This window comes from Theobroma cacao, chromosome 1 (assembly GCF_000208745.1).
Source record: "Theobroma cacao cultivar B97-61/B2 chromosome 1, Criollo_cocoa_genome_V2, whole genome shotgun sequence".
Lineage (NCBI taxonomy): Eukaryota > Viridiplantae > Streptophyta > Magnoliopsida > Malvales > Malvaceae > Theobroma > Theobroma cacao.
Window position 1 is genome coordinate 26552152 of NC_030850.1, and position 27087 is coordinate 26579238.

Genomic DNA, 27087 nt, shown 5'->3' on the forward strand with positions numbered 1-27087 from the left:
AATTAACTTATTTACCATTTTAGAGTTGGCTATATATACACTTATCAAACTCATTTATTTTATAGCTATTGGCTAAAAGAATTTCAACAAATTTTTTATGCCATTGTGTTGGTGCTTGTTTAAGTTCATATAGTGATTTGACAAGCTTAAAAACGCTATTCTTTTTCTTGAAATAATAAACCGTTCTGGTTGTTCCATGTAGACTTTCTCTTTTAATTCATCATTTAAAAATGTTGTCTTGACATTTATTTGGTGAATTATTAACTTATAAATTGATGTAAGTGAAATTTGAAGTGTAATTGTAGCAATTTTAGCTATTGGAGCATAAGTATCAAAGTAGTCAATTCTTTGCTTTTATGTAAAGCCTTTGGCTATTAACTTTATTTTAAACCTATCTATGGTTCCATCCACCTTCATTTTCATTTTGAAAATCCATTTACAACCTATTAATTTGGAACTTGGTGGAAGATCAACCAACATCGAAGTGATATTTCCTATTATTGAGCTCATTTTATCATTAATTGCTTCCTTTCAAACCTTTTAAAATGTAAAGTCTTGAAACTTTATTGTCTTGAAACTTCATTTTGTTATATTTAACAAACTCTAATTCCAAATTAAAATAATAAAGAATTTTATCGTTTATATTTTCTCACATCTTTATCATAAGGAATATGTAGAGATCTAGTCTAAAGTTTGTTGCCTTTCTAACCCATTTGTTTTTCCTTATTTCCAGTCAAGATTCATCATTATTTTCTATTTGTTCTAATGGAATATGATTTAATTGAATTGATTGTGGGGCTGTAGTTGTCTTGAAATAGATTTTTATCAAAAATTGCATTTCTTAATTCAAAAATAGTGTTAATTGAAATTGAATCATTTGGCTCAATTATATACTTCATTATGTTGTGCATATCTTATGAATGTACATTTTATGCCTCATTCACCCAATTTCTTTCTTTATAGTTCTAAAACTTTAACTACAACTTTGCATCTCAAACCTTCAAATAATTAAGATTTGGTCTTTTTTCCTTCCTCATATGAGGTAATCTTATTTTCTTTTTTAATAACTCTATTTGATATGTGACAAGCTGTTAATAAAATTTCATCCCAAAAACCTTGTCAAAGATTGGAATCTGATCATATTGCATTACCATTTTAGTCAAGATCCTATTTTTCTTTTCTACCTCCATTATGTTGTGGTATGTAAGGTGCTGAAATTTGATGGATTATCTTGGTGGAGTCAACATAACTTGGTTTATAATGTTCACCACCTTGATCGAGTTTAAGCACCTGGTAAAATATTCACAATGTAAGTCAACTTTTGACTTACAAATTTTAAATCTATCAAGTATTTTATCTTTAGAATTTAATGAATATACCAAATAGAATCTTGAGTAATCATTAATAAATATATATTTTTTTGAAAGATCGTAATCATTAATAAATATATCATAATATCTCTTTCCTCATATTACAAGTAAGCTTTGTAAATCACATTCAATATTATGCACCAATTAAAGTATTTAGAACAATTTCGATATTAGAAATGAATTTATAATGATCACAATAAGCAAGCAAGTTTTATGATATTATATAATTTTATCAATATTTGGAATCAATTCCATATTAGACATAGCAAGCATTTTTTTTTAATTAACGTCTCATAAACTAAGATGCTAGCTTTATTCTTATTTTTAACATAACAAAATTGATAGAACTTAATGAGTTTTGAAAGTGAAAAATATTTTTAAGTATGAAGAAAATCCTCAAAGGATTGTTAAAGTTGAATTTAAAGGAAAAACTTATTGAAAAGCTTTGATTGTTTGAACATAATTTTAATATGGATGATCATACTCTTAATTTTTTCAATAGTTTGTGGTTTTCAAAATTAAATCTGCCAACCTACGAATCAAGTTTTCAAAAGAAATGACTTGATTCTTAAATGAAAAGGAAGCAAAATATATTTCTTTGGTTATATGAAGAATCAATTCTGGGGAAGAAGAAGTTAGTTCTCAAACAAAAATCAACAGGGAAGAATTGATTTTGAGAAAAAAAAATGTCGATTCTTAAAAGATAGAAGAATCAAAATTTATAAGGAATCAACACCTTAAAGACAAAGAATTGATTATCAAGAGACAGAATGCAGAAGGAGAAAACAAGGAAGAAAGAATCAATTCTACATAGAAAAGAAGTTAGTTTTTAAAGCGCTAAAGGTACAACTCAAAAACTTGGTGACCAAGAAAGGCATAGCACAATTGGACAAAAGTGGAGTGGCAAAGATTAAGTTTGAATTCAAATTTTGGTGCCAAACCACAGTGAAGAACCGACACCTTGAGGTAAAATGATTGATTCCTCAAGATTACAAAGGTGTCACCTTCAAGCCCAGTTGTAGAAAAACTGATACCTCAAAATAAAAGAATCGATTTTTCAAAAACAAAAAGCTACAGACTTTGCGAAGAACTAACAACTCAACTACAAAAAGTCGATTCTACAGAAGCGATAGATTTTGCAAGCTAACTGGAACGTACAGAAATAATTCAAAACCTCAAAACTCACTCCAACGGGCAAAAAATCTCAAAGGCTATAAATATCCATATTGAGGACGTTAAAGAAAGAAGAGAAGAAGATTTGAACATTTTGAATCATCTTTGAAGAAGAAAAGAGCAAAAAACCAAGAAAAATAGTTGTGACCAAAAGTTCCCATCTTTAAACAAGCAAAGAGCCTAATGTTCACATCTTTAATCTTTAGCTGATCCTTCTTGAGCTTAGACTTGAAGGGAATTCAAACCATGCTAAGACAAATCATACATAGTGGAATATTAAAATTTTAATCCCCTAAGCCATGAGTCACTTTAATTGAAATTAATCTAGAAAAACCACAAGAGAAAGATTTTGACATACCTAAAAATTTGATGTGTGCTTTCTTTGGTGGAGTCCTCCTTGGGTTTCATTTTTTTTTTTTTTTGAGTTTAGTACATTAACTAAGACTTATCAAACCATAATAGCACAATTGTCCTACCTCTAATAATGATCCATATAGTGATTTGCTGAAATCTCTTCATTAAGAGTGTGTGAATCCTTAAGCCAAAATTTGTACTAGTAAACTCTCAACTTTGAGCTCCCTTGTGTTTCTCTCATTTTGGCTGCCATCCTATCTCAATACATGAGAAAATAAAAATAGAACTCTTTTGTACATTCACTAGGCGGTTAAAGGATTCTTTTATAGAGTGAATTGACCTACTTCATATCCAACAAGGATTAGAAAATGTCTTGCGCTACTTGGGCTTTTGTTTAATACTCCATCAAATCATATTTGATTTAACCCAATATTTAATCAGATTAAGCCTCTATAAAATCAATTAGATCACATCCAATTGAACTCAAATTAATTTCAACAATTCACTTTATGTATATGACCCATTAGGTGCCCAACATGTTGACAATAAATATAAATTAATTTAATTAAAATTTTATATTTATATTTATAAATCACGAGCAGCATTTAACAATACATGTTGCTTGACTCAGTTTCTACTTTTTAACTTATCTATGTTAGTCCTGTAGCTTCCATATGTTGGTCTCAAAGAGCTTGCTAGAAAGTAGGTGAATAGCACTTTTCAAATTACACAAAAATTCTTTCCAAGTAAAGAGCTTATTGAGGGAATTTGATAATGGAAGTTTAAGGCTTGTTGGAGGAGTGATTTAAGAGTTAAGAATAAATGAAAAATAAGAAAAAGTAAATAAAGCGCAATTATTTATAGTAGTTCGGTTCCTTTGACTTACATCTACTACCCTAATCTCTCAATTAAGGATTTATAAACCAATTCAATAAAATCAGTGGAATTTCCAAGCGTTTACAATAGCTTTTCACAAGCTCAACCACAACTTTTAACTATGGTTTTTCTCGAGATCAACTAAAACCCAAACTAACTTTTCTAAAACTAAGTTAAAACCTACAACAACAACCAAGCTAACCCAAGCTTGATCAACCTCATAGAGTGTCTCGCATACTCTAAGTAATCAAGAAATGAAGAAAAGATGGAGTACAATTGATCATCAACCTGATCTACGATGTACAAAGTTAAGCTCAACACTTTTACAAAGGATGGGAGTGAAATATAAGTGTAAAGAGAACGTTTTTGGTCTTTTAAGCTCAAAATCACTTTGGATAGCTTCTCTCTATAATTTTTTACTATAGAAGAAGCTTTAAATACTTGAAAAATCACTTCTGACCGTTGGAGATAGAAATTAGCCATTTTTGGCCATTATTTTGTCTTTCTGTGCTTAAATTCAAATGTGCAGACATCGCTTCATTAATAGGTTAAAGGCAAGCTTTAACCGATTAAGTATTCTCTGACTTGCACACAGCTTTTCTGCATTAACTAATTAACGACAACTTTAACTGATTAATAACTTTATGTTTCAAGCACCTTCAAGCATTATTTTTGACAAATGTCTTTTCAACAGATTAATACTCCCTTTAACAGATTGAAGCTTCTCTCTATTCATCCTTAATTGATTAAAATGGGTTCCAACCAATTACGAATTCTTCAACTTTAACTATCTTGTTTTAGTGCTTTAAACGGTCATCAATATTTTGAATTTGAATTTTGGCACTTTAACTTTGACCTTTAACCAATTAACTCATTTCCTTTAATCAATTAAAAAGCTTTTGTTTTGCATCCAACAGCCACTTAATTGATTAAACCTCGTGTAATCAATTAAGACCTTTCTGTCTGTCCTTAGTGTAGCATCCATAATTGCTTTAATTGATTAAGGATTTGTGTTAATCAGTTAAGACTAATCTATCTTCTTCAAAGCTCTTTCTTCTTTGCTTGTTTAACTAATTAACCCATCTTGTAACTGAACAAGTATCTTGACTTGCTTTCAAATACCAAATATATAAATGAATTTAAGCTTTTGTCTGCACACTAAATAATATAATTAGACACTAATGAATGAGAATGTTTTGTTATCATAAAAAATGCACGAAATCAGCATTTTCTCTCTCTTATTTTTTTATGATGACAAAACACTCTTAGATTAAGAGTGCAATGTCTATGTTCACTATAAATGCTTCAAATCTTTATGCATAATGAGTTGTTCCTCCTTAGTTAATGCATCTAGTTTTCTTTAAAATTTTGAAATAAAATATTTATAATATCCACAATATCTAAACAAGATATACAATATCTATAATAGGAAAGCAAGATAAATTGAATATCCATAATAACTAGCACATAATATTCAACAAAACCATAACTAAGCATCACACACATAAATTAAACATAAAGACCTATCAAAATCTATTTAACTTAGTCTTTTTTCTCTTATTTTTTGTCATCATTAAAAAAGATATTCAAAACTCCTCCTTAATGAACGCATCTAGATTTTCCTTTAATCTTTAAATCAGACTTTAATTCATGTGAATTGTAAGAACCCATACACCTAAGTCATACAAGCTCATAGATACAATTCAAATGTATGAGAGTTAAATCATTTCAAGAACTTGTCAATGATCACTCAAATAATGTTCAAACAAATTTGATCATTCTATCATAATCAAAACTATAATAATTTTAAAACCAACACCATATTGACCTATCAAGATTGCCTTAGCCAAGGACTATTAGTCAATATAAGCCAAGAGCAAATGAGATATGTCCCCTTTAAATCACCTGGGGTGATGAATCAACTCTAGTCTACTCATTCATCTTTGCATGCTTCATGCCACACCCAAAAGCATCCTGTTTAGACATCTAGTCACCTTCAGACCCGTAGAAGTGAAATCAAAGCATGACAATTCACATACAAGATGATCTAGTATCGCAAGTCTAAGGATTACTTACACTACTGACGCGTGAGAGTATTTCCATAGACACTTGAGTGAAATACCAAATGAAACTCTCATAGCTGGTCATGTTCAGTGAACTTGTTTCTTAACAAGCACTCACATATTATCCCCAAGTATCTCACATACTTCAACGTATGAAATTGGTTATTTACTTCCAAAGTAAGGAGGTTTAACATGTATTAGTCTTTGAGTAATGTCAATGTCCTTATTCTTAACAATACAAGGACCAAGAACATATTTAAAAATAAGGCTTTGATGCATAAGAATCTCATACTTATAACCTTTATAATTTCTTTGCAAGGTTATTATGTTCCAAGGACTTTATCTACATAAGTCTTTTATAACTCTTTATAAATAAACTCATGGATAAAGGAATACCTCATACATTATATAAAATATCCACAATATATTTAACATGAAATATGGCTAATTAATGTAGTGTTTTACAAGCATAAAATCGATTAGCTTAATAAGACCTGCCTTGATTATCCTTATCTTGGTGAAAGCTCTCACCTTTCTAAACCTAAACTTCTTTATCAACCTTGTTAGAGGTTTTTAGTTGGTGGTTCACTTGAATCAACTGTTGTATTGGTTATACCTTTAAGCAAAAGTTAGAAGGGTTTTGTTTGATCCTTTAAAAGGCTTCATCTTATGTTAAAGTTGTGCTTTAACCTAAAAAAGGTAGTGTCTTGGCATTGGTTATGTCGAATCTATAAAAGGTAAGATGTACAAGTTACGCTTGATCTTGCAAAAAAGATATTATAAATGTTACGCCTGATCTTGTTGAAAAGGCAAACTAATAGTGAATTCAAACTCCTTATGATATCAAGGGAAAGGACATAGGTATTGAAAACCCGAACCTCTATAAAAATCCTATTGAGTCCTTTTTACTTTTCTGCTCTTTACACATTAAGTTCATAATTTGTTTTATTGTTTCATTATTTCATATTTGAACTGATTATCGAAAAAGGGGAAATTTTTACTTAACATTCAATTCAGCCCCCTCTTAATAGTTTTACTTTAAATTTATCTTTCTAACATATGATGCCATAAATCAAGAAAATTATATAATAAAAAATAATCATTCTATTCTTTTAATTACTAATAAAATGATCATGAAGATACTTTTATTCATATAACCATTTCTTCTTGAAAATGTAACAATCTTTCTTCAAGACACCTTATTTTTCATAATGGAAACATGCATCATTTTCTTTCTTAAATTTTTAGGCATTAACAGAAAGTTCTTTCTTCTTTTGTGAATTTGTAGGACTATCCTTTCTCCATTTCATAAACATTTGACACATGAGTCTTTCTCATGTTCTTTGCACTACTGCTTTTCAATTTGAAGATGACTCATAAATTCTTCAAGAGACAAATCTTCTTTTGATGTATTAAGGTGTTCTCTTGAAGTCTTTCCATGATGATGACAATTTACCAAAGTTTAATAACATAACAATAGATTCATGCATATTCATTTTATAAGGTTTGAAGTTGTTAAGAATCTTTTAAATTTTAGTAAATTTATAAATTATAGGTTCATTATCAACTATCTTACACTTAATAGATACATGATTGAAACCACGTAACTTTATTAAACTATGTAATAATCAAGAATTTAAACAATTCATGCAAATCAATTTAATTAAGAAAAAAAAACTGATATGGTAATCTAGTGAAAAATCATTTTACCATTTTTTTCTATCAACATCAAATTGGTCTAATTTCACCAAGTCAAAAATCAATTATCTTAATGTTCTACTTGCAGCAACCATTATTAAACCAAATAAAAACTTAAGATTGTTAGAACCAAGGATTAGAAAATCGAAAATATAAGGGAATAACTTCAAGGCATGTACCTATGTAATTTTCCATAAAATTTTATTCGGCCCAACCTATTATTTATTAAAGTGCATAAAAGGATTACGAGCTATAAACCTTAAAAATACAATAAAGTTTAGTGATTGACTTCGTTTTGCATTGATAAAATCAATCCATTGAGTACTCACTTACGTCTAACAACATTATCAAATTCTTATTAAATTTTTTTAAAGCAAAACATGGAGAAGCAATTTGAGAAGAATTTGGAAAAGGTGGAGAGAATTACTGCAAATTATTTCTGTTGGTCAATTTTCAAAAAATCAAAGAGTATAAATGAAGTTATGTCTCTTCATGGAAATATAACCTTTTGAACAAATAAAACTGTTTGAACAAACTTAATTATAAATATAATTTTTTGAACAAACATAATTATTCAAAAGATTTTTTTTTCTTTACTTTCATTCTTTTACTATTATTGGTGAAAATGTCCAACAAACACTTACTCCTACTCCTCCAAATTCAATAGATATTATTTTTAAAAAAAACTTCATTTTCAATAAGCACGAAGCGTATGATTAATAACTGTAATGCAAAAACCTACTTCATTGCTTTAACAAGATGCGAGTCTTACAGATTAAAATTGTTGATTGAAAAGAAATATATTAAAATGGACTTTATTGAAAGAATATGAAAAAAAATTGACAAATTAAAGGCGAACACGTGTCTATTTATACAGCCGCCTTAACCTATTGGAAAGAATCGGCGGGATCGTAACAGAAACCTGAAACGAATCCGTGTCTCCCTATAAAGCCCTCTTCTCTCCTCTCCTCTCTCTCGCTCTCTCCATTGAAGAAAGATAGAGTTTTTCAAGGTGTTTTCTCACTTCGCATCTATCTGTCTCTTTTCCTCAGTTCTCTGTATCTCCATTAAATCCATCTTTTCTTTTCTTACCCAGTTTTCTTGGCCTTTTTCATCGAAGAAAGATAGAGTAGTTTTGTTTTGTGAAGCATCCATCAGAGACCATATTCTTGAAGGTATTTTCTAAGTTCTTAACTATCTTTGAAAAGCTTCTTCATTATCCTCGGCAACTCTGCTAACCCTTTTTTCTATCCGCTTCATATACGTTAGCATTTCTAGATAGAAGTTCTGTATTACATTAGTATTCTTTTCTTTTTTTTGATAAGCTAGAAAGAATTTTATTCATTCTTGAAAGAGAACATCAAGATATCAAGGAATGGCATTCTGCCATTTCCACATCATGCTAAACATCCAGCATAAGCAACCATGCTCCAGACCGTAGAGAGCAGTGCATGCTCCGCTCCCTTTTACATTGCACCTATCCTATTTAATGCAGACTCCCGATAAATAAGTATTCTTATAGGTTAAGTCCTGCTTTTCTTGTCTCTATTCAGTATTCTTGGCCCATTCTGTAAACCTTTCGTAGCTCTCATCTGGTTTCAATTAGTGTATTTTATCTTTGGACGGCTAATCTTATTCAGTTTCCTTTTTCATTGAGTTTGACAAGCATATTTCACATTGGAGAGCGAATAAGAAACTTTGGAAACTGTGTTTTTATAAAGTTTAACTTTCGTTCTGATATATTGTGTCCTACTACAGGCTTGGAGCCAAGGTGTTCAAAATCTCATATGGACTGTAGAGCGGTATGGTAGTCTTTCCACTTCTCTTTCTGAAACAATTCAAAGATAACTTTTGTCTTTGATTGTGATAAGAGAATTTACGGTGATAGTTCAATTTTTTATTGCCAAAAGTTTACAGCTTAACAAATTTATCTACTTTGGGGTTGTGCTGCAGTTTCCTGGACCCTCCAGTATTAAAATAGAAGATCTCGGTAAAGACATTCCACTTGAAGCTTCTCCGCATCAAGAAGAAAATAAACCTTCTGCAGATAAAGGCAAAGCCATAGCAGCCTCTTCAGTTAGGTTGAAAACGTATCAACGACGCGTCAGTGAGTACCAAAAATTACAATGTGCAAACAATTACTTTAAGGCAGCTTACCAGGAGGTTATGAGAATGGCAGAGGAAGCAGGCACTTGGGTTCGCATGAAGCCTGGGTTGGGTAGTCTGGATGATATTGTAAACGAGTTTCAAACTCCTGCTCTTCCTGGAAAGAAGTTAGAATCCTCCGTTGCAACTGCAGTTATTCCAAATGTCCGTGCATCTGAAATGGTCACTATGATGATGAATGTGGTGAGCATTTTATATATTTCGTAGACTCCTTTTTTGTTGAGAGTTGGAATGGATATGTGATATGCAAGTGTGGGGTATCAACGCCAAATCAGTAGTTCGTAATTGAATGGATTCACTGAGCAGTTCAGACATTTAGGAATGCCACTTTTTTATACGCTATATATGGAGATGTTGTCAGTGCTTGCTTTCTTATATTACTTCAAAATCTTTAATTTTTAACTACTTTCTTATTGGCAACTTTGATTAGCCATGAATAGTTGAACTTGCTTTTAAGTATATATAATATGCAGGCATAAGATATAACTTTTTGCTGATGCGCTGTCTCCTTATATTTTGTTTTCTTCATCTCCTGACTTACTGAACTTCTTGTTGTACTCTAGTCGTCCTTCTTATGCTCTTGTTGTATATATGTTCCCAGAACAAAAATTGGTCTAAATCACTGTTTCCTATCGTCAACTATGGAGAGGAATACACTCCCAGGCGCATTCTTCAGCATTTGAGAAATACTGATACTGCCATCAAGGGTGTAGTACAGGTAAACTGATCGTTAGGCACTTCCCACATGGAGATCACTTGCCATTTGTCATCCATCAACCCATAAATGTTTGTCAATTGAAACAGCAAGCAAGATTATTTTATTAACGGATATTTCGTCCTCTTTTCCTATACCGCACTTTGATGTGCCATATAATGTTTGTTTATATATGTCACAGGTGTATGCGGAGCTTCAGCTACCAACAACATCTGTACCAACACGATATTTTGATTTTTTCCGCTATGTCAAAGAGATAATGAAGTCAATTTATATAGTTGTTGATATCTCAAGCCATTATTTGGGTGATGGTTCTGCAAACTGCAATAGTCGGAAGAGACCATCAGGGGTAATAATCAGGGAACGTGGACCTCTGGATTGTGAGGTTTGTATTCTTTTATAAACTGCTTTTATAGTACAGTGCAATTCAATCATTGAATACAAAAACTTTTCCAGTTTAGTATTTTTACTGCAGAAAAAATCATAGAAGATCAGCAATCCCTACACTTACTTTTAAGTCCTATGCGTGTGTTTCTCTTAATTTGTATAGATTATATGTGTTGAGAATGTGGAGGTGGATGAACCCAGAGAAAACATGTACTCTTCAAAAACCAGTTCAAACTTTGCATTCTGTGCAAATCATTGGATAAGCACACTGTTGTGGAAGCTGAGGCGTGACAGGAGTACATTTATTGATGTCAAAATCGATTTGCATCATAGCGGTAGTAATTTATTCTCGTTAATTTCAGGTTTTTATTCTTGGACATTAAACCCTTGATGCTATCATTTTGTTCATATTTTGGTGCAGCTGGTGATTATCTCTTGGCTTTAACCCGATCCATGAAGCATTTCTTTATGGAATGTTTTTCTGAACATCCTAACGAGGATCTGCTTTCTGTCTTAACTAATGATGAAGATCCAATCAGGCTTCTGCATAACAAAACACTTGAAGAATTTATTGGTTATGTCGGCCTAAACAGTTTCCATATTCAAGCTAAGCCACTCTCAGTTTTTCAATTTTTAATGAAAAAGGATTTACAGTTGCAGGTATGAAGTTATCCACGCAACTGTTAGTCTGTTACGGGTTATGGTGTATTTCTGATCTGATGAACTACAACATATATATATATATATATATATATATATATATATATGCATTGCAGTTTCGCTCGACTTCAAATTCTGATACTGAGGAGGAGCCTGAAGAATTGTTCAAGTTTATTACTGATGATAAAAGTAATACCATTTCTCTGCATAGGAAGAAGGTGGAAGAGGTTGAAGTTTTCTCACTAATAATATGCCAATTTCCCCCAACAGATTTCATTATCTCTCTACAAGTGTTTGCTTATATTCTTGAATTTCCACATTCAATGTGATAGGAAGCCAGATACTGCTTACAAGAAGCCACGAGGGATGAATATTGTTCCTTTATCCTATCCAAACTAATTAACGAAGATCATGTCAATTTTAACATTGTTTCGGGAGTCCAAAGCATTTATCAGAAAGGTGATGATAGAGTGTTGGACACTGTGACTTCTGGTTTTGCTATAATGCCTGATGGCCCAGGAGGCCTCCAATGCGATGGTTCTCTCGTAACCTTTCTAGTGCAATTGCACTATGATCGTACAGAAGGCCCTGTTACGCTTGATACCGTTAGAGAAGATTTTCTCAGTGATCTGATTGAAATCATCAGGGAGTTGAAAGAAGAGCGTAAGTTTCTTATATATCCTGCACTCATATAGCAGTGGTTTTCTCATAGTCACAATTTTTAAGAGATATCGTCTCACAGATTTCTTACCTTTATCCTGCAGTTGTTGGCGAAAAAGAAGATATGGTTGTCTCATAATTTCAGCAAGGCTTCATTTTGAACCTGGAAATACCATGGATGGAAAAAGAAGATATTGTTTTCTTGTCGAAAGCTAGCTTGTTCTCCTTTTCTCTATTTTATCCCTCATTGCTGATATAGATACAAACAGACCTATTGCACTGTAGGAACTGATCAGCCAAGGTGTCCCCTTGGGGACTTTGAGAATGTATATTCATAATATTCCGCATTAGAATTACAATGTTTTAAAATCTTTTGCGTATTATTATGCTTAACATCAATCAATTTGTAGCACTGATCAATAAATGGATAATCTGTCATGAGTACTAGGATCAATCCTGCTTCCTGTTGGTCTAAAAATGATAATAAAAAGGGTGGAGCTTTTCAACTCCACAATTAGTTTTATCCGATTGGATGAGATCTTGTGTCTTGTTTTTCAAGGTTTGCAATGGATTATATATGTGAATGATGGCAAGTTTTCAACCCTTCAGCTTTTCCTCGTTTGGTTCAGAATTGATGTCAAAATTCGAAAATAAATGTTACAGTATTCCATTAGTTAATTGCGCATTGCAGAGTGAGTTATGCATATAAATGTCCCTTGCCGGCATGATTGCTTGGAGTTTGTTCAACCAGAACAAATGAAGAATATAGCCCATCATCAAATTCCATAAGCTTAAGCATTCAAGTAGCAGAGGCCCGTCATTTCAGAGTTGCAGCTCTGCAACTCTAATTTTATTTGGGTGGGGAATGTATTTATTGCAAAAATCAGGGTCTCCAGCCTTCATACAAGTCGGATATGTCTATTTGAATGCATAAGGAAATTGGATAACCAGTTTATGACTGCCCGGATAGATTCATGACAAAGGGGTATAAGAATAAATTCAATCTAAATTTGACCTATACCAAGCACTTTCAAAAGGGAAGCAAGTAAGGTACGTGGTTGATGCTGATGATAGCTGTCGGATTGGGTGAGAAGGACAATGTCGTGCTAAATATTTTAAAAGAAGTATACAATGTGTTTCTTATGAAATCTTTAAAAATTTATAAACGTAAGTGTTACATATTTTATCTAGACATACATACACTTTGTTGATGACATTTTCATTATGATCCTACAAAATTAACAATCAAATTCTCTTTATGTATAACTCAATCATTAAAAAGAATTTATTGATTGAAAGACAAAAAATTTAGAATGATCTAAATTTTTTTCTTTTTTCCAATGAATTCTGAGTCAAATGGCAACAACATAAGATTAATAGGACTACTATGTAAGATTTTACACTACGGGGGGCAATTCAGTTATTTTACATGTTTCACATTTCACTTAATTCTTGGTTGGCGGGAATCTTAACAGAAAACAGAAAGTAATTCTATCTCTCTTATAGCCCAAACGGAAGAAAGAAACATAGACGACTTCTTCGAGAAAGTTCAGAGAAATACAATCAGCGACTAATAATCTTGTGAAGGTTACATTTCTATTCTTTCAATTCTTAACTTCTGCTTTGCTTTGTACTTCCATTAATAACTTTTTTCTTGAGAAGCAAACTCGTTCTTTCTTAATGATTTTGCCTATGGAAGTCATTTCATTGTTAACCCAAATCCATGGCGTGGAGTTTGAATCCAAATTTATAGATTAGTAAAAGAAAAACCCATGTTGAGAAATCTTTAGTTTCATAACCCCATTTGTTTTCTAGATTTTGTGTGGGTAGTTTTCTCATCTTATCATGCACTCAAAAATCTCTACTTCTGAGTTTGCTTATCTATTCTTGGCAATCTTGTTCTTTTAGTTAGACAAAGACCAGAGCGAGTCTTATTTCTAGTTTTCCACAGATCGTTATTTCTGGGGTTCTTGCCTATGAATCTGCAATTACAGTTATGCCTTATATTATTTTCTCATTCAAGATTTTGATGCTTCATACAGTTCTTTTTACTGCTTTGGTTCTTTAGTACTCTTTGATTGCAAGAGTTTCTGAGTTTATGTGAAGCACTGGAATCAAGGTTGAGACTCAGACTAGTGTTTAACTTTGTTGAAAGAGTTCACTTCACTGAACTCGCCATTCTGAATTTGATGAAAGAACCAAGGCAGAAGCTTCATGTTAGAAATAGTTTATTGCAACCTGAAAAAAGGTTTCTCATTTGAGTTTAACTACTGCAAGGAATGTGCCGCCAGGACCTTCAACAAGCTAATGTGTTTGTGTTGCTGTTCCCAAGGATTTTCTGGTGCGGAAAATATGTACCCTCATCAACCCCTTCCTCATGGGAATGATCAAAAGCAAATTCAAGAATCCAGGGATCAAGATGAGGAAAATGAATCTTCTGAAGATCAAGAGAGAACAAGTGAAGTTTTTTCAGATCAACACAGAGATGTAGAAGCGTACTCAGATCGATCCATTACTGATGCAGTATCCTTAGATAAGTCAGAAGATAGTATTGAGTACCTAGAATTAAGTGCAGAAATTGCAAAGAATGTCTGTAAGGCAGCTTATCATGAATTCATGAGAATCGCTATGAGAGAGAGGAGTTGGTTGCCTGGCAACCCTGCAGAAGGTTTTCTTCCTGGGGATACTGATATTAGCGAGTTCCGAACACGTACACCTGCTGGAAGAAAGACTGAAGTCTCTACTGCAAGTGCAATTATTCCAATTCCTGCATCTGAAATGGCCTCCATGATGATGGATGTGGTCAGTTGTTTTGGTTTTGCTTATCTCGTTGAGATCAGATATGGATGTAATATGCAAGTTCTCCACTAATAATACGTACATACATACCTATATATATATATATATATATATTTGGCATCTGTCATCAGCTATTAAAGGGGTCAACTCGCCTTATAAGTAAACAAGAATTATGTTTTGATAATGTCTCCTTAGATCTGGTTACCTCCTTATTGTGAATTTACGAAATGCTTGAACTTCTTGTGGAGTTGTGGTACTATTTTATTTGCCGCTCGTTCATTCTCTTGTTGTATACATGTTCTCAGAATCAATGGGCTAATTTATTTGTCCAAATTGTCTACTGGGGAGCTGGCTATGACTGCACTCATGTTCTTCAACGTATGAGAGAAGATGATAATTCAATCCAGCGCTTAGTGGAGGTAACTCACTAGCACTTCACAAGGAGATTATTTTCATCTATCAACATATGGATGGCTTGATTTTGATTTGAATTGTAGCAATATACACATACTTTTACAATCTATATCTAATTTTTTTTATATATATATCGTAGGTGCGTGCAATTTATCAATTACCAACGCATTTTGTGCCAAGTCGAGAATTTTTTTTCTTACGATACAAAAAACAGATTACGCCAAGTTCTTATGCCATTATTGATGTTTCAATCTATTATATTGATCCAACTTCGAGAACCGATAGTTTGAGGAAACCATCAGGGGTAGTAATCAGGGAGCATGACCAAGATAGTTGTGAGGTGTGTAATGGATATGAAAGATTTTACAACTTATGGTTGCAGTTGGTAACATTCATAGAAGGATCAATTACGTTACTGTAATAAAATTATATATATATATATATATATTTCTTATTTGGATGTGCTGCTGACTGAAGTAGTCTCTTCTTTGTTAATATATAGATTGTTTGGGTTGAAAATGTGGAGGTGGATGAAGTGAGTGAAAACATCTACTCTTCAGTAATAAACTCAAATTTGGCATTCTGTGCACAGCGTTGGATTAGTACGTTGCTACGGATTTTGCAGCGTGAAAATGGCGTACTTGTTCATGATAGCGATTTGGTTGTGCATGATTCAGGTATTCTCACTTCATTTTTGTCTTGTTTGGATGAACTTTAACTTGAGTACTTCTCATATATAGGTAGATGCCATAACTTGGTAATATATTTGTGCAGGTCATGATTCTGTGTTGGCTTTAACACAATCCATGAAGCGCTTCTTTATGAGATGTGTTGCTGACAGGCTTGATCCAGCTGTTTTAACTGATATTAGTAAAAAGAAGAAACTGAAGATCTTAGTTAACGAAGAATCTCAAGGTAGATATGCTTACATTGGCACAACTAGTTTCCACGTCAAAGCAAAACCACTCTCAGTTTTTCAATTTCTAAAGGGGAGGAATTTACAGTTACAGGTATGCAGTTTTGTGCCTACTTCTTGTGACTGCTCTCTCTTTGAGTGGACGTGGACCAACTAAGAATAATTTATATTTGTATATATATACATATATATGCGTTAATTGCAGTTGCTTCGATTCCCAAATTCTTGGGAGCTTCAGCGGGTGTACCACTTTGTGACAATAGATCGCAGTAATAGCATTACTCTACACAGGACGACCGGAGAGGTTGAAAAAAAACTAACCCCTTTTCCCATCTCCGCAACAAATTTCAGCATGTTTGCTAATTATATTCTTTTGATGCCCACAGCCTCATTATTACTGCTTGCAAGAAGCCACAGTGGACGAATACTGCAGCTTTATCATATCCAGACCAATGAGCCAACAAAAAGTACAGCGTCATATTAGTTCAGGAGTTGATAGTGGTTTTGAAGCAGGGACGAAACTAGATGTCGACGCTTCAGGTTTTGCCATTATGCCTGACGGTCCAGGGGGCCTTGAATCCAATGGTTCTCTTATAACCTTTGTCATGCAACTGCTATATGATCCTGAAAGACCTCGTTTACCCAGTCGATTTGAAATTGAAAACGATGCTTTCCATGAATGGGTTGGCATCATAAATGACATCAGGGAAAACAGTAAGTTTCTTTGTAATCCAACTCCTACTGCACATACCAATGTTTTGCACCCCAATAGACTTTTGTTCTCACAAGTTGCTCACCTTTTTAATTTTGCAGTTGTTAATAGAAATGCCTGAAGAAATTAACGAGAGAAGCTCCCTGCCTGTCATACCTTCTTCATTTCTTGTTCTGTTTTCTTTTTCTTTTTCACTTTACTTTCTCTCCTTATGGTCATATACATAGTGAATATACGACTGTGATGATGTGATGCGATGTGAGGTTCCGAATATGTCAAAGGGTTTTGGGATTCTCAACCATAATGCAGGGTTCGAATTTATAAACATGGTTTGTATTTAAAGGATTTCTGGTGGATTCAAGGAATTAAATTAACTTATTTATTAATACCATAACATAAAGGTAAAAATACAATACTGTCAGTTTATTTGAATTGTTCTGACCACAAGTTGTACAATTAATTCTGGATTATTATTATTATAAATTCTATGACTATGATAAAACTAAACTAATGTGTTTATTGGGTTGTAGTTACATGGATGCCTGTCCTGCATCCGGGAACTTACCCGACCCGCCCAGCCCAATTCTCCACGTAAAACAAAAGTAAAAAACGCCCACGTCATCAGCGCAGCTGACTCCTCACGCCGTTCCCCCTATTCCCGCCACTCCACAACATCCGTGCCTTACCTGCACGCCCCACCGCAGCGTTCCAGTGGGCCCAACACCTCATTGTACTCTCCTCAGCCCTACTGCGTGTGCCACACGCGCTACTCCTAATAAATAGCCGAGTACTCGCTTAAAACGAAACTCTCTCTCAATTTAAAAGGAAAAAAATCATTTCTTTTTCGCGTGTGTATTGAGAAATCAAACATTTGAACGCTGTCTAATATTTGCCCTATGTTTGTCATGTGGGCTTTTTACTCTCACAGAAGAATTGTGGTATGTTGTTGTCTCTGATTCTGGCTTTTTCTTTCTCGTTTCAAAATCACCTGACTTTCACTGCGCTTTTGTTTTTCTCTTTTAGCAAATGGCTCTCCGTTTTCTTTATGAAACGTCTTTGAGTTTGAATCCGAAACGCTTCGTTTTCTCTGTCTCCGATTACTGCATTTGTTTTTCTTTCGGCATTGCACTTGGTTTTGATAATTTCTCGGCTTAAGTTCTGTTTGTCTGCTGAGAAAATGTCCGCTAGAGAATTTTTTTTCGCCTTCATAAGCAAAGTATTGAACTGTACGGAATTTGGTAATTCAGTAAGCTCGGTGAAATAGAGTTGTTTGGTCTCCGAAAGAGTCTGTAAAAAGAAGAAGAAATTACAAAGTCAAGGTTTTTTAGCCTTTAAAGAATAAACCTATCTTCCCCCTCCCCCCTCTTTTGTTTTCGTTTTGTTGGTATAATTATATATATATAGAAGATAACAGATTCAAATGGTAGTATTAGGCTTGCTTAATGTGCTTGTTTGTTTACCGAGGTTGTAGACTTTTTTTTTTTTTGAAGAAAAAAAAAGTAAAATTTTAAATAAAAAAATGTCGGAACAAAAAAGCAACTTTTTTTTTTTGTGTCAAACTAATTCCTGCTATATGTTCTGTTTCTAGGTTTTAAAAAATTGACTTTTTCTTCAAGGGTTTGGGCTCGTAAGGTAAAATGTTAACTGGCTTGTCCTTTTGCATGTAATCATGGTGGCTTTAGATTTTAGGTTTATTTCTTGAACTTGAATTATCTCAAGTATATAAGTGTATTAATTCAAGAATGCGTTGACATATATGCTGATCTTCATCTTTGGATCATCATATAATTATCTTAATGTTGTTGTAGAGTTCAGAAGTTAAAAGAATGTTTGTTGTTTCCCACTTTGATTAAGTTAATTGTTTATTTAGTTAGTATTATTTGCCAATCTTTCATCTTTGGATTATCATTTAATTTTCTCAATTTAGCTGTAGACTTTAGAGTTAGAAAAGAGTGTTTAATTCCTACTCTGATTGAGGTAAGTTAATTATTTGTTTAGTTAGTTCTGTATGCCAATCTTTCATCTTTGGATTTTTTGCTTTTAATACTTTAAAAAAATACAGTATTTGTAATTTCCTGCTGCTACTTATCTACTTTTGTTTCTGGACTGACTGTTGTTGCTTACCTTCTCTCAACAAAATGGGAAAATGTGTGTATAAATAGTTGGTGTTTGCAGGCCTGCAAAACTGATAGCTGAGAAAGCATCATGGCACCAAACCCCAGAGTTGTGCAGGCCTTCCGCTCGATGAAGGAAATAGGAATTACTGAAGAAAAAGTGAAACCAGTGTTAAAGAAACTTCTAAAGGTGTATGATAAAAATTGGGAGCTAATTGCAGCAGAAAATTACAGAGTTCTTGCTGATGCTATCTTTGAAGAGGAGGACAATAAGGTAAATTTCTTTTTATTTTATCTGTTTTGGTTTAGTTTTAAGTCTTATCACTTGATGTGTCTATGATACTGATCTTGCTTTTCAGGTGTCAGAACCTAAAAAAGGCCAGAAATGCGACGTATGTCATTCATCTCTCTAACTTATGCTGGTACTGCATAATTATTTTTTCCTGTTCTCATCTATCATCTTTGTCAACTGATAGTGTTTGATTGTCTTAACTAGGAGGAGGAAGATACTATGGAAGAAGGTGCAGTGCCTGATGAGCTTGTACGCCCTCTGAAAAGAATACGTTTGAAAAACCAAGAAGGTCTGGCATCATCTTCTCATAACAATGGCAGCACTGATGTGGCTGGGCCCTTTTTAAAAAAGCCTAAAGTTGAGGAGGATGAACTACCTCCTGCTTCTTTGCGGCAGCAGTCACTTCAGTGCAATGTTGGAAATATGACAGAATGCCTGCCTGCTTCACCTGGTTGTGTTTCACTGCAGCCTACTGCTCCTGGTCCTGTTTCACCCCATCAGGGTGGTAGGAATAAAGGCAAGCAACCTGTAGCTCCTATGCCTTTGGCAGTACTGGAAGGATATGATCAAAATTTGCATTCAACTCAAATGCATGTTAGCTACAAAGGAAAGGAACCTATGTCACCTCATGTCACTTCCAATGAGAAAGGCCCTGAGAGAGTATCTCTTGCCTTGTGCATTAAAGATCCAGCACCTTGTCCTGGTATTATTACTAAGAAAAGGGTGCCTGATACTCATGCACTGATCATACCCAAGGAAGAGCCATTTACTGATGACATGCCACAGGACGAGGTTCCTATTGCAATTATACATCCAGGTAAGTTATTGTAATTCCCATGTGAATGACGTTTTTTTTTCCTCTTTCCATTTCAAATCAATATTTGATTAGCCCTGTGGCAATTCTCTAGCTTCTAATTTCATTTAGCCATGTTGCATGTTATGAACAATTTTGGAATCTGTATTATCAAGTGGATAGGCTTGTAGTGGATTGTTTATGTGCATCTCGAGTTAAAATTGGGGGCACCATATTTATGGTTTGTCAGCAAGCTTTTCTAATTTACTCAAAAAATTGGCATGAAAGGGCCATAAATTTTTGGCGTAGTATTTAAACCTCTATACTTGTCAACCTGTTAATTGGGCCGAGCATAATCTCTGGGTCTTCCACATTCATGATTTCAGCTGGTATATCCATGTATTAATTGAAACAAATGTGGAATCTGTGACATCTGTCTTTATAAGAGGAAAGAGAAGTAGAGAACCAATGCATATGTATATACATTTTCAGTAGACGAATGAATTTTCAGTCTGTACGTGTCACTGCTTCTTTTTACTTTTTGGTTTTGGTTTGTATCATTGGCAGAAAAGGAATTCAAAATACTTACAATATTTTGAGTTGTATGATTTAATTGTTTGCATTTAGAAATGCCTGTATGTGTTGTTTTCACGATTACGTGTTTGAACTTCAGAAAATTATGAGCCAGTACTCTGAAGTGAAGATCTATTATTTTTTGTTTAATTTATTTTTACATTGCTTCACTTGGCCTTCTGATCTTTAAGCGTAGAGTCTTTCTGCTAGTGATTTCTTCTCAAAAATGCAGCTCGCCACCTTAATATGTAAATTTTGCTAGTCTATATTAAGGAAATATAATACTGTAATGAGGATTTTTTGTCAACCGAAATGTATAACGCTGTGGTTGTTGGTACTTATTCTGTGATTGTTGTAATCTGTTTTGTATAAATCCATCTTTGGGATAGAGAGTATGCTAATTTACATTGTTAGATATTGAAATTGTAAGTGATGCTTTTCTTAAGTTTGTTTCTGTTCTATTTTCTACCATTTTTAATCCTGTGTTCATTTTTTTATTTTACCATAATACTTTTTTAATAGATTCATTAAGCAGAAAAGATTCGCCAATTGGGCATGTTTCAACTGGAAAATCAAATTGGCAGGAACATCCAGAATCTCTGTTTGCAGATGAAAATGTAGGTGCGGGTGCTTCAGCTTCAATGAGTGAGAGGCACATCAGCTGCGAGCTTGCTACTGTTCCTGATGAAATTCCTTCTAGCCTGGAAATTGCCTCATCACCGTTGGGAGAGGTGAAGATTTCTCTAAGCTACAATTCTGCTCTTGGAAGATCGAATTTCCAATTGCCTAGTATAGATGAACTAAGAGAACTGATGGAGCAGAGATGTCTCCGATCATATAAACTCATTGACCCAACTTTTGATGTCATCAAAATTCTGAATGATATGTGTGAGTGCATCTCGGAATTGGCAACTAATTCCTCTAATCAATCGCAGGAAGGTAATGTGATGCCAGCTCTTGATCTTTTGAAGAAATCTCCTGCAAGGGATGCTCTTGATGCTGAGAGCAATAAGGAAAATGGTTGCTTACCAGCCAAGATGTTAAATGGAGCACTCGATGTTCAGTGCTCTTCAAATGGATGTGTTGACAATGTGGAGGGAAAGGAATTGGTGGTTGTTCAGCAGCATCAACTTACATCTAATGAATTAAGGTGGCTTCATGATGCAAGTGACATAACCAAGGGAGAAGAAAAAGTTGAAATTTCATGGGTAAATGAAATTAATAAAGATTTTCCACCACCGTTTCACTATATATCAGAGAATCTGGTGTTTCAAAATGCCTATGTTAAATTCTCTCTTTCTCGGATTGGAGATGAAAGTTGTTGTCCAACATGTTTTGGGGATTGTCTCTTGTCCGAGCAGCCTTGTGCATGTGCTTGTCAAGCTGGGGGAAAATTTGTGTATACTTCGGCAGGTGTTGTCAGGGAGGACTTCTTAGAAGAGTGTATCTCTGTGACTCGTGATCCTCAACGACAATGTTTCCTTAATTGTACAGAGTGCCCCCTTGAGAGATCAAAGAAAGATGACTTTCCAGAACCTTGTAAGGGTCACTTAAAGAGAAAAGTTATCAAAGAATGTTGGAGCAAATGTGGCTGCAATAAGCAGTGTGGCAATCGGGTGGTGCAGAGAGGTGTAAATTACAAATTGCAGGTTTGGCTTCATCCTAGTCTCGTACATACCCTTGTCCTCGTTATGGTTACAAGTTCTTACAATTACGTTGCTTTTCAAATTAAGGCATTAACCTTTGAATTTGAGTTTGTAAACCCCTATGTCTTCCATGACTAATTTACTCTCGATGTTAGGTGTTCTTGACACCTGATGGAAAAGGTTGGGGCCTCAGAACTCTAGAGAAGCTTCCCAAAGGAGCTTTCATTTGTGAGTTTGTTGGCGAAATACTCACCATCTCTGAGTTGTATGCAAGGAACACAGAGAAACATACATGTCCAATCCTGCTGGATGCTTATTGGGGGTTGAAGGGAGTTTCCAAGGATGAAGAAGCCCTCTGTTTGGATGCCACAGGTTATGGAAATGTTGCTAGGTTCATCAATCATAGGTAATTGTATATATATTGTTGTGTATTAGACTTTCTGTGCCCTTAACTTTTTCCAACTGTGTTCTTCAAAATTTATGATTGCTTGTGCATCTCGATATATGTTGTGTGTGTTTTTTTTTTATCTTTTTTGTGACATTAGTAGTACATTTTGATGGCTTTAATCAAGGTTCCATATGTTTTGTAAGTTGGGACATCATTTGAGATATTAGCATTAGGAGATATGTAAAGGTTACCTGAAACATTGATTTAATTTCATTATTGAGGTTTTGTTTAATTACTTTTATAAGTTAAGTTATATGACTTGAGATGCAATCCATTGTTTTTACATCTTTAAGCCAAATGTTAGAAGTTAGCATTCTCAATGGAATATGCAAATGCATGATGGCAAAGTCATTTTAAGAAGTATCTTGAGTGCCTTGAATGAATTGAGATTTAGAATTTCTAGCTTTTTTTCTTTTGTTGCTAGATGCTTAGATGCGAACTTAATTGAAATTCCTGTTGAAGTGGAGACTCCAGATCTTCATTACTATCATGTAAGAAATTCTGATTTCATCCACCTTCCTAGTCCTATTTGTGTTGCTGGCTTCAATTCTTTTTAATAGCAAGTCTAATAGAGCATTTACCGTGTGCAGCTAGCCTTCTTCACAACAAGAGAAATTGATGCACTTGAAGAGCTGACTTGGGTGAGTGAGTGATTATTTATAGTTATTTAATTCTGAAGCATGTATCAGGTTAAAAAAGAAAAGAAAAAAGACAATGATAAGATTGTTGACTTTGCATGAGAAGGGATGTTCTTGTACTGTTTTTTATCTTATCAGATTCAATCAGTTACTCTAACCTAACCTTGCCTGTTCCACATCCATTTGTGATATCAAGCCTCCTTATTCACAAGGGAGTGAGCTTGGGGATTTGACCCTAGAATGTTTCTATAAGAACTTTGACTCAGAGTGATTACTGAACCTCTGTTGACTTTTAGTGTTTTTTTTCTCCTTTCCTCTCTTTGACATGGGTTTGTACTTTTGGATGAGTAAATTGGGGTCACACTATTATATATTGGCATTTGGATGTCAAAATGAGTTGTGGCTGGATTAAAATTCCTTTTAGGTCCCTTAAGTTATAATGAGTTGCAAAATTCTGCACCATTGACAGGTTTTTTTTTCTGTGAACAACAGTACCTTTGTTTGTTTGTCAGGCGCACCATAGATATAGTATAAAAGAATGTCTCATTTTATTTTAAGGCCTTTAATAAACACATCCACTTAAACATGTTCAAGTATGACTTCTCATTTAGCCTTAATTGGCAATCTTATCTAGTAATTGTTTTATGATGTGAAATTTTGCAATACTTTATTGCAATATTGGAGGAATAAGTAAAAGCAGTGAGTTTGGAAGGTTAGTTTCCTTTCCTACTGGGACTACTTTCAGCTATTCTTGAACCGTGCATGATGAAATTAATAGTCTATATTTGTTGTATTTTGTAAATGAATGCATGATATATAGGAAGTGATGCATATTTATACTTATTGAGGGCAAATTTATCAAATAATATTTGTTTATATTATTTTATTTAAAAACTATTATAACATAAAACCGATTTTCATTTAAAAAATATGTAAGATACTTATATAAATATCAAACATAATAAAAGTTATATTTAAAAAATTAAATAAAGTATAAAAAGTCATTTTAATAAAAACCAACACTCTCTACAGGAGGGGTTGTTTTTTTTTTCATAATTGAAGAATTTCTTTTGATCCAAGGTTCAAAGGAATATTATTGTCCAAGTGTTGTAATTAAATAAATTAACTCTAGAACAGTAAGAAAATGTATCACATAACTTTCAAGAATAAAAAACATTTCACATAACTTCACCATTAAAATTAATCTAAATCTAAGAACTTAAACAAAAAAAAAAAGAATCAAATTATCAAATAAAGCTTACTTGATCAAGTTAAGATGGAAAAAATGTCAACAGGTGTATATTTAGTTTTTCTTGGCTGAATCTTATGTAGGTATTTACACTGAATGAATAGCATTTCCTTTTCTACTGTTTTGTTTTTCCCTTTTTCTTTTTCCTAGTTGTTTGGTTCTTGTCAGCTAGTTCTCTTACTTTTTATTTTTACAATTTTCTTTCTCTTTGGTGCCTTTTAACTTTTTGAATTTGTTTTTACGAATTAATGTCAAAAGACATTACTATTAGCTTCCAATAATAATTTTACTCACATTTTGAACCATTGAGTAAATTACCCTTTTTTTATTTTTTTATTACATCCATATACATTATAAAAGACCCATTACTTTCAACGTATCTCACAGTTTAGTTGGGAAAAAAAACAAAAATTTAGAAATTTTATGTCTGCTACTAATAGTCTCACTTGTTTTCATAAACTTCAGTGGGGGCAACAAACAAGAATTGCTAAAATTTTGGGTCTATTTCTAATAAAAACATTTGTTTTCAGGATTCCAGTTGGGGCAGCTGCCCCCACCCTAAATCTGTCCCTGTATATATGAGAGCAGTTTGTTGTTCTTCGTATGTGGCTTGAGAGGAGAACTTGGTACTCATATTATTTTGTTTGTCCCTATTAAGAGGCTATGTATTCTGCATGCAGGATTATGGTATTGACTTTGATGACCTTGATCATCCTGTTAAGGCATTCCGGTGCAGATGTGGCAGTAAGTTTTGCAGGAACATGAAACGTTCAACTAGTAAGTGATTGTCATGTAGAATTTGTAGACAACATTTTCATTTCTTCTCATGGTGAATGACAATGTGCCTTTGTTAGATTGCACTGGTGTTCTTTTGAGTTTATTAGTATGTAAGATGTGAAGTCTTCTTATACTCTGTTAAATTATCTAGGTTGAAATATGATAATCTCCTAGCGGTTAGAGTGGAATTTTCATTAGCGTGGAAGTCATTGTTACAGAAGTGAAGTTATGTGACAGCCACAATTTGCTTTTTTTTTTGTAAGAGCCAAATATATATTGATGTGAGCCCAATTGGCCTCATAAAAGTCTAATTATTTGAAAGTAAACTTTTTGACAAGTTAAACATTTTATCAACCCTTTGAAATTGTAACAACAATATCTATACACTAAAATTTGAAATTTATCTTCCATTTGCTAGCCTCTATCCCTGGAATATTATTCCGTGAAAGCTTTGATGCTAAAGTCTTCATCCTTTTAATTTGTCTAAGAACTGGGGATGCCATTTACAGGCTAATGCTCTTGTAGAGGTAATTATAATTGTCTGTGCAATAGGAAGTGAGTAGCTGGAATGTTAATAAAGACATTAGCTAGCAATGAAACAGCCTGCATGAGCCTCTTTCAAGAACATTATATTGTTTCTGATTTTTTTTTTTNTCTTATGAATTTTTCTGATTTTTTTTTTTTTGGCGGGGGGGGTGTTGTTATTTCTATCATGGGTTTAGCTGTTCAGCGTCATTTATATTAAATTTCATTGTTATAGTCTGATCAAAAGTTGGTGATCTTGTGTTCTTGGTTGTTTTTTCTATAACCACTGGTGCTAAGGATCTCCTTTTACGGTGCAGGGTATAAATCTGCAATAATCACCAGATGAAGTGATTCTTGGTCATGGAAATATTTTTGCTATTTTTAATTTACTTGGCCAAACATAGGTTTTATGGGTAGTTCAAGGCAGTATTTTGGGATGCTTTTGCATGGTTTAGATTGACTGAGGTCTGTGGGCACTTTGGCAGTTGCACTTGCTGCAAAAATGAAAGCTAGTTGCCTTTGATTAAATCTCTCGGTCAACCCTTCAGCATGTTCACTAACAAGCTCATGGGCTTACCTGGGTTTCTCCGCTGTTTGCGAATGTGAATTGTGAACATAGCTTCTTAGCTTCTGTTGTCTGATGATACTTGGCATAGTTAGGGCTGTCCAACAACAGCAGGGGTTGAATACCGGGACCAAAATGTCTGAACAATGAAATCTAGTGGCAATACATACATTGCTCTTTTGGTATCACCTTCTTTTGAATTGCCTTCGGCGACTAATTCTGTCTATATGTTTAAATTGACTTCCCTTCTGCCTAAAGATCTTGATTGTGAGCACTAAATTGCAAATGATTCCATCCTGATGTTTCGTGTTAGGCCTGGAACCAGAACCACAGCAGGCAGCCGTGACTGATTGACCCTTTTTTCTATTATTCATTCAATCATTAATTATTTCCCTCTCATTCTTGTAATGTCGACTAATAAGCATTTAAGCGACTAGAGTATTTCTTTGCTCGTTTTGCAACTTAGTTGCTGGGGTGCTGCTAATTACAATGACTAATCATCTG

General features: G+C 33.7%; 3 protein-coding genes across 8 annotated transcripts; all 3 read left to right on the plus strand.

Annotated features, from left to right (window-relative positions):
• LOC18613073 (homeobox-leucine zipper protein MERISTEM L1) lies at positions 9322 to 12417 on the plus strand. Its single transcript, XM_018117951.1, has 9 exons — positions 9322 to 9336; positions 9488 to 9883; positions 10302 to 10418; positions 10597 to 10800; positions 10966 to 11137; positions 11224 to 11462; positions 11609 to 11689; positions 11795 to 12125; positions 12227 to 12417. Exons 1-9 carry the CDS (start codon positions 9322 to 9324, stop codon positions 12259 to 12261), a joined length of 1590 nt encoding a protein of 529 aa, XP_017973440.1. The 3' UTR covers positions 12262 to 12417.
• On the plus strand, positions 14475 to 17084 carry LOC18613074 (homeobox-leucine zipper protein MERISTEM L1). The gene is made up of 8 exons (XM_018117958.1): positions 14475 to 14924; positions 15227 to 15340; positions 15550 to 15675; positions 15838 to 16012; positions 16110 to 16345; positions 16457 to 16555; positions 16638 to 16965; positions 17065 to 17084. The coding sequence occupies exons 1-8, from the start codon at positions 14475 to 14477 to the stop codon at positions 17082 to 17084; spliced, it is 1548 nt and encodes a 515-aa protein (XP_017973447.1).
• LOC18613075 (probable inactive histone-lysine N-methyltransferase SUVR2) lies at positions 17772 to 26840 on the plus strand. 6 transcript variants are annotated; one of them, XM_018125758.1, is made up of 11 exons: positions 17772 to 17901; positions 19139 to 19351; positions 19437 to 19469; positions 19574 to 20186; positions 21258 to 21466; positions 21671 to 22384; positions 22537 to 22787; positions 23254 to 23320; positions 23420 to 23470; positions 25397 to 25493; positions 26336 to 26840. In XM_018125758.1, the coding sequence occupies exons 2-11, from the start codon at positions 19169 to 19171 to the stop codon at positions 26362 to 26364; spliced, it is 2247 nt and encodes a 748-aa protein (XP_017981247.1). In that variant the 5' UTR covers positions 17772 to 17901; positions 19139 to 19168; the 3' UTR covers positions 26365 to 26840. The 6 variants fall into 6 exon arrangements, with proteins under 6 accessions (XP_017981247.1, XP_017981231.1, XP_017981241.1 ...); XM_018125742.1 differs by having other exon boundaries at positions 21258 to 22384; XM_018125752.1 differs by lacking the exon at positions 26336 to 26840 and adding an exon at positions 25645 to 25896 and having other exon boundaries at positions 21258 to 22384.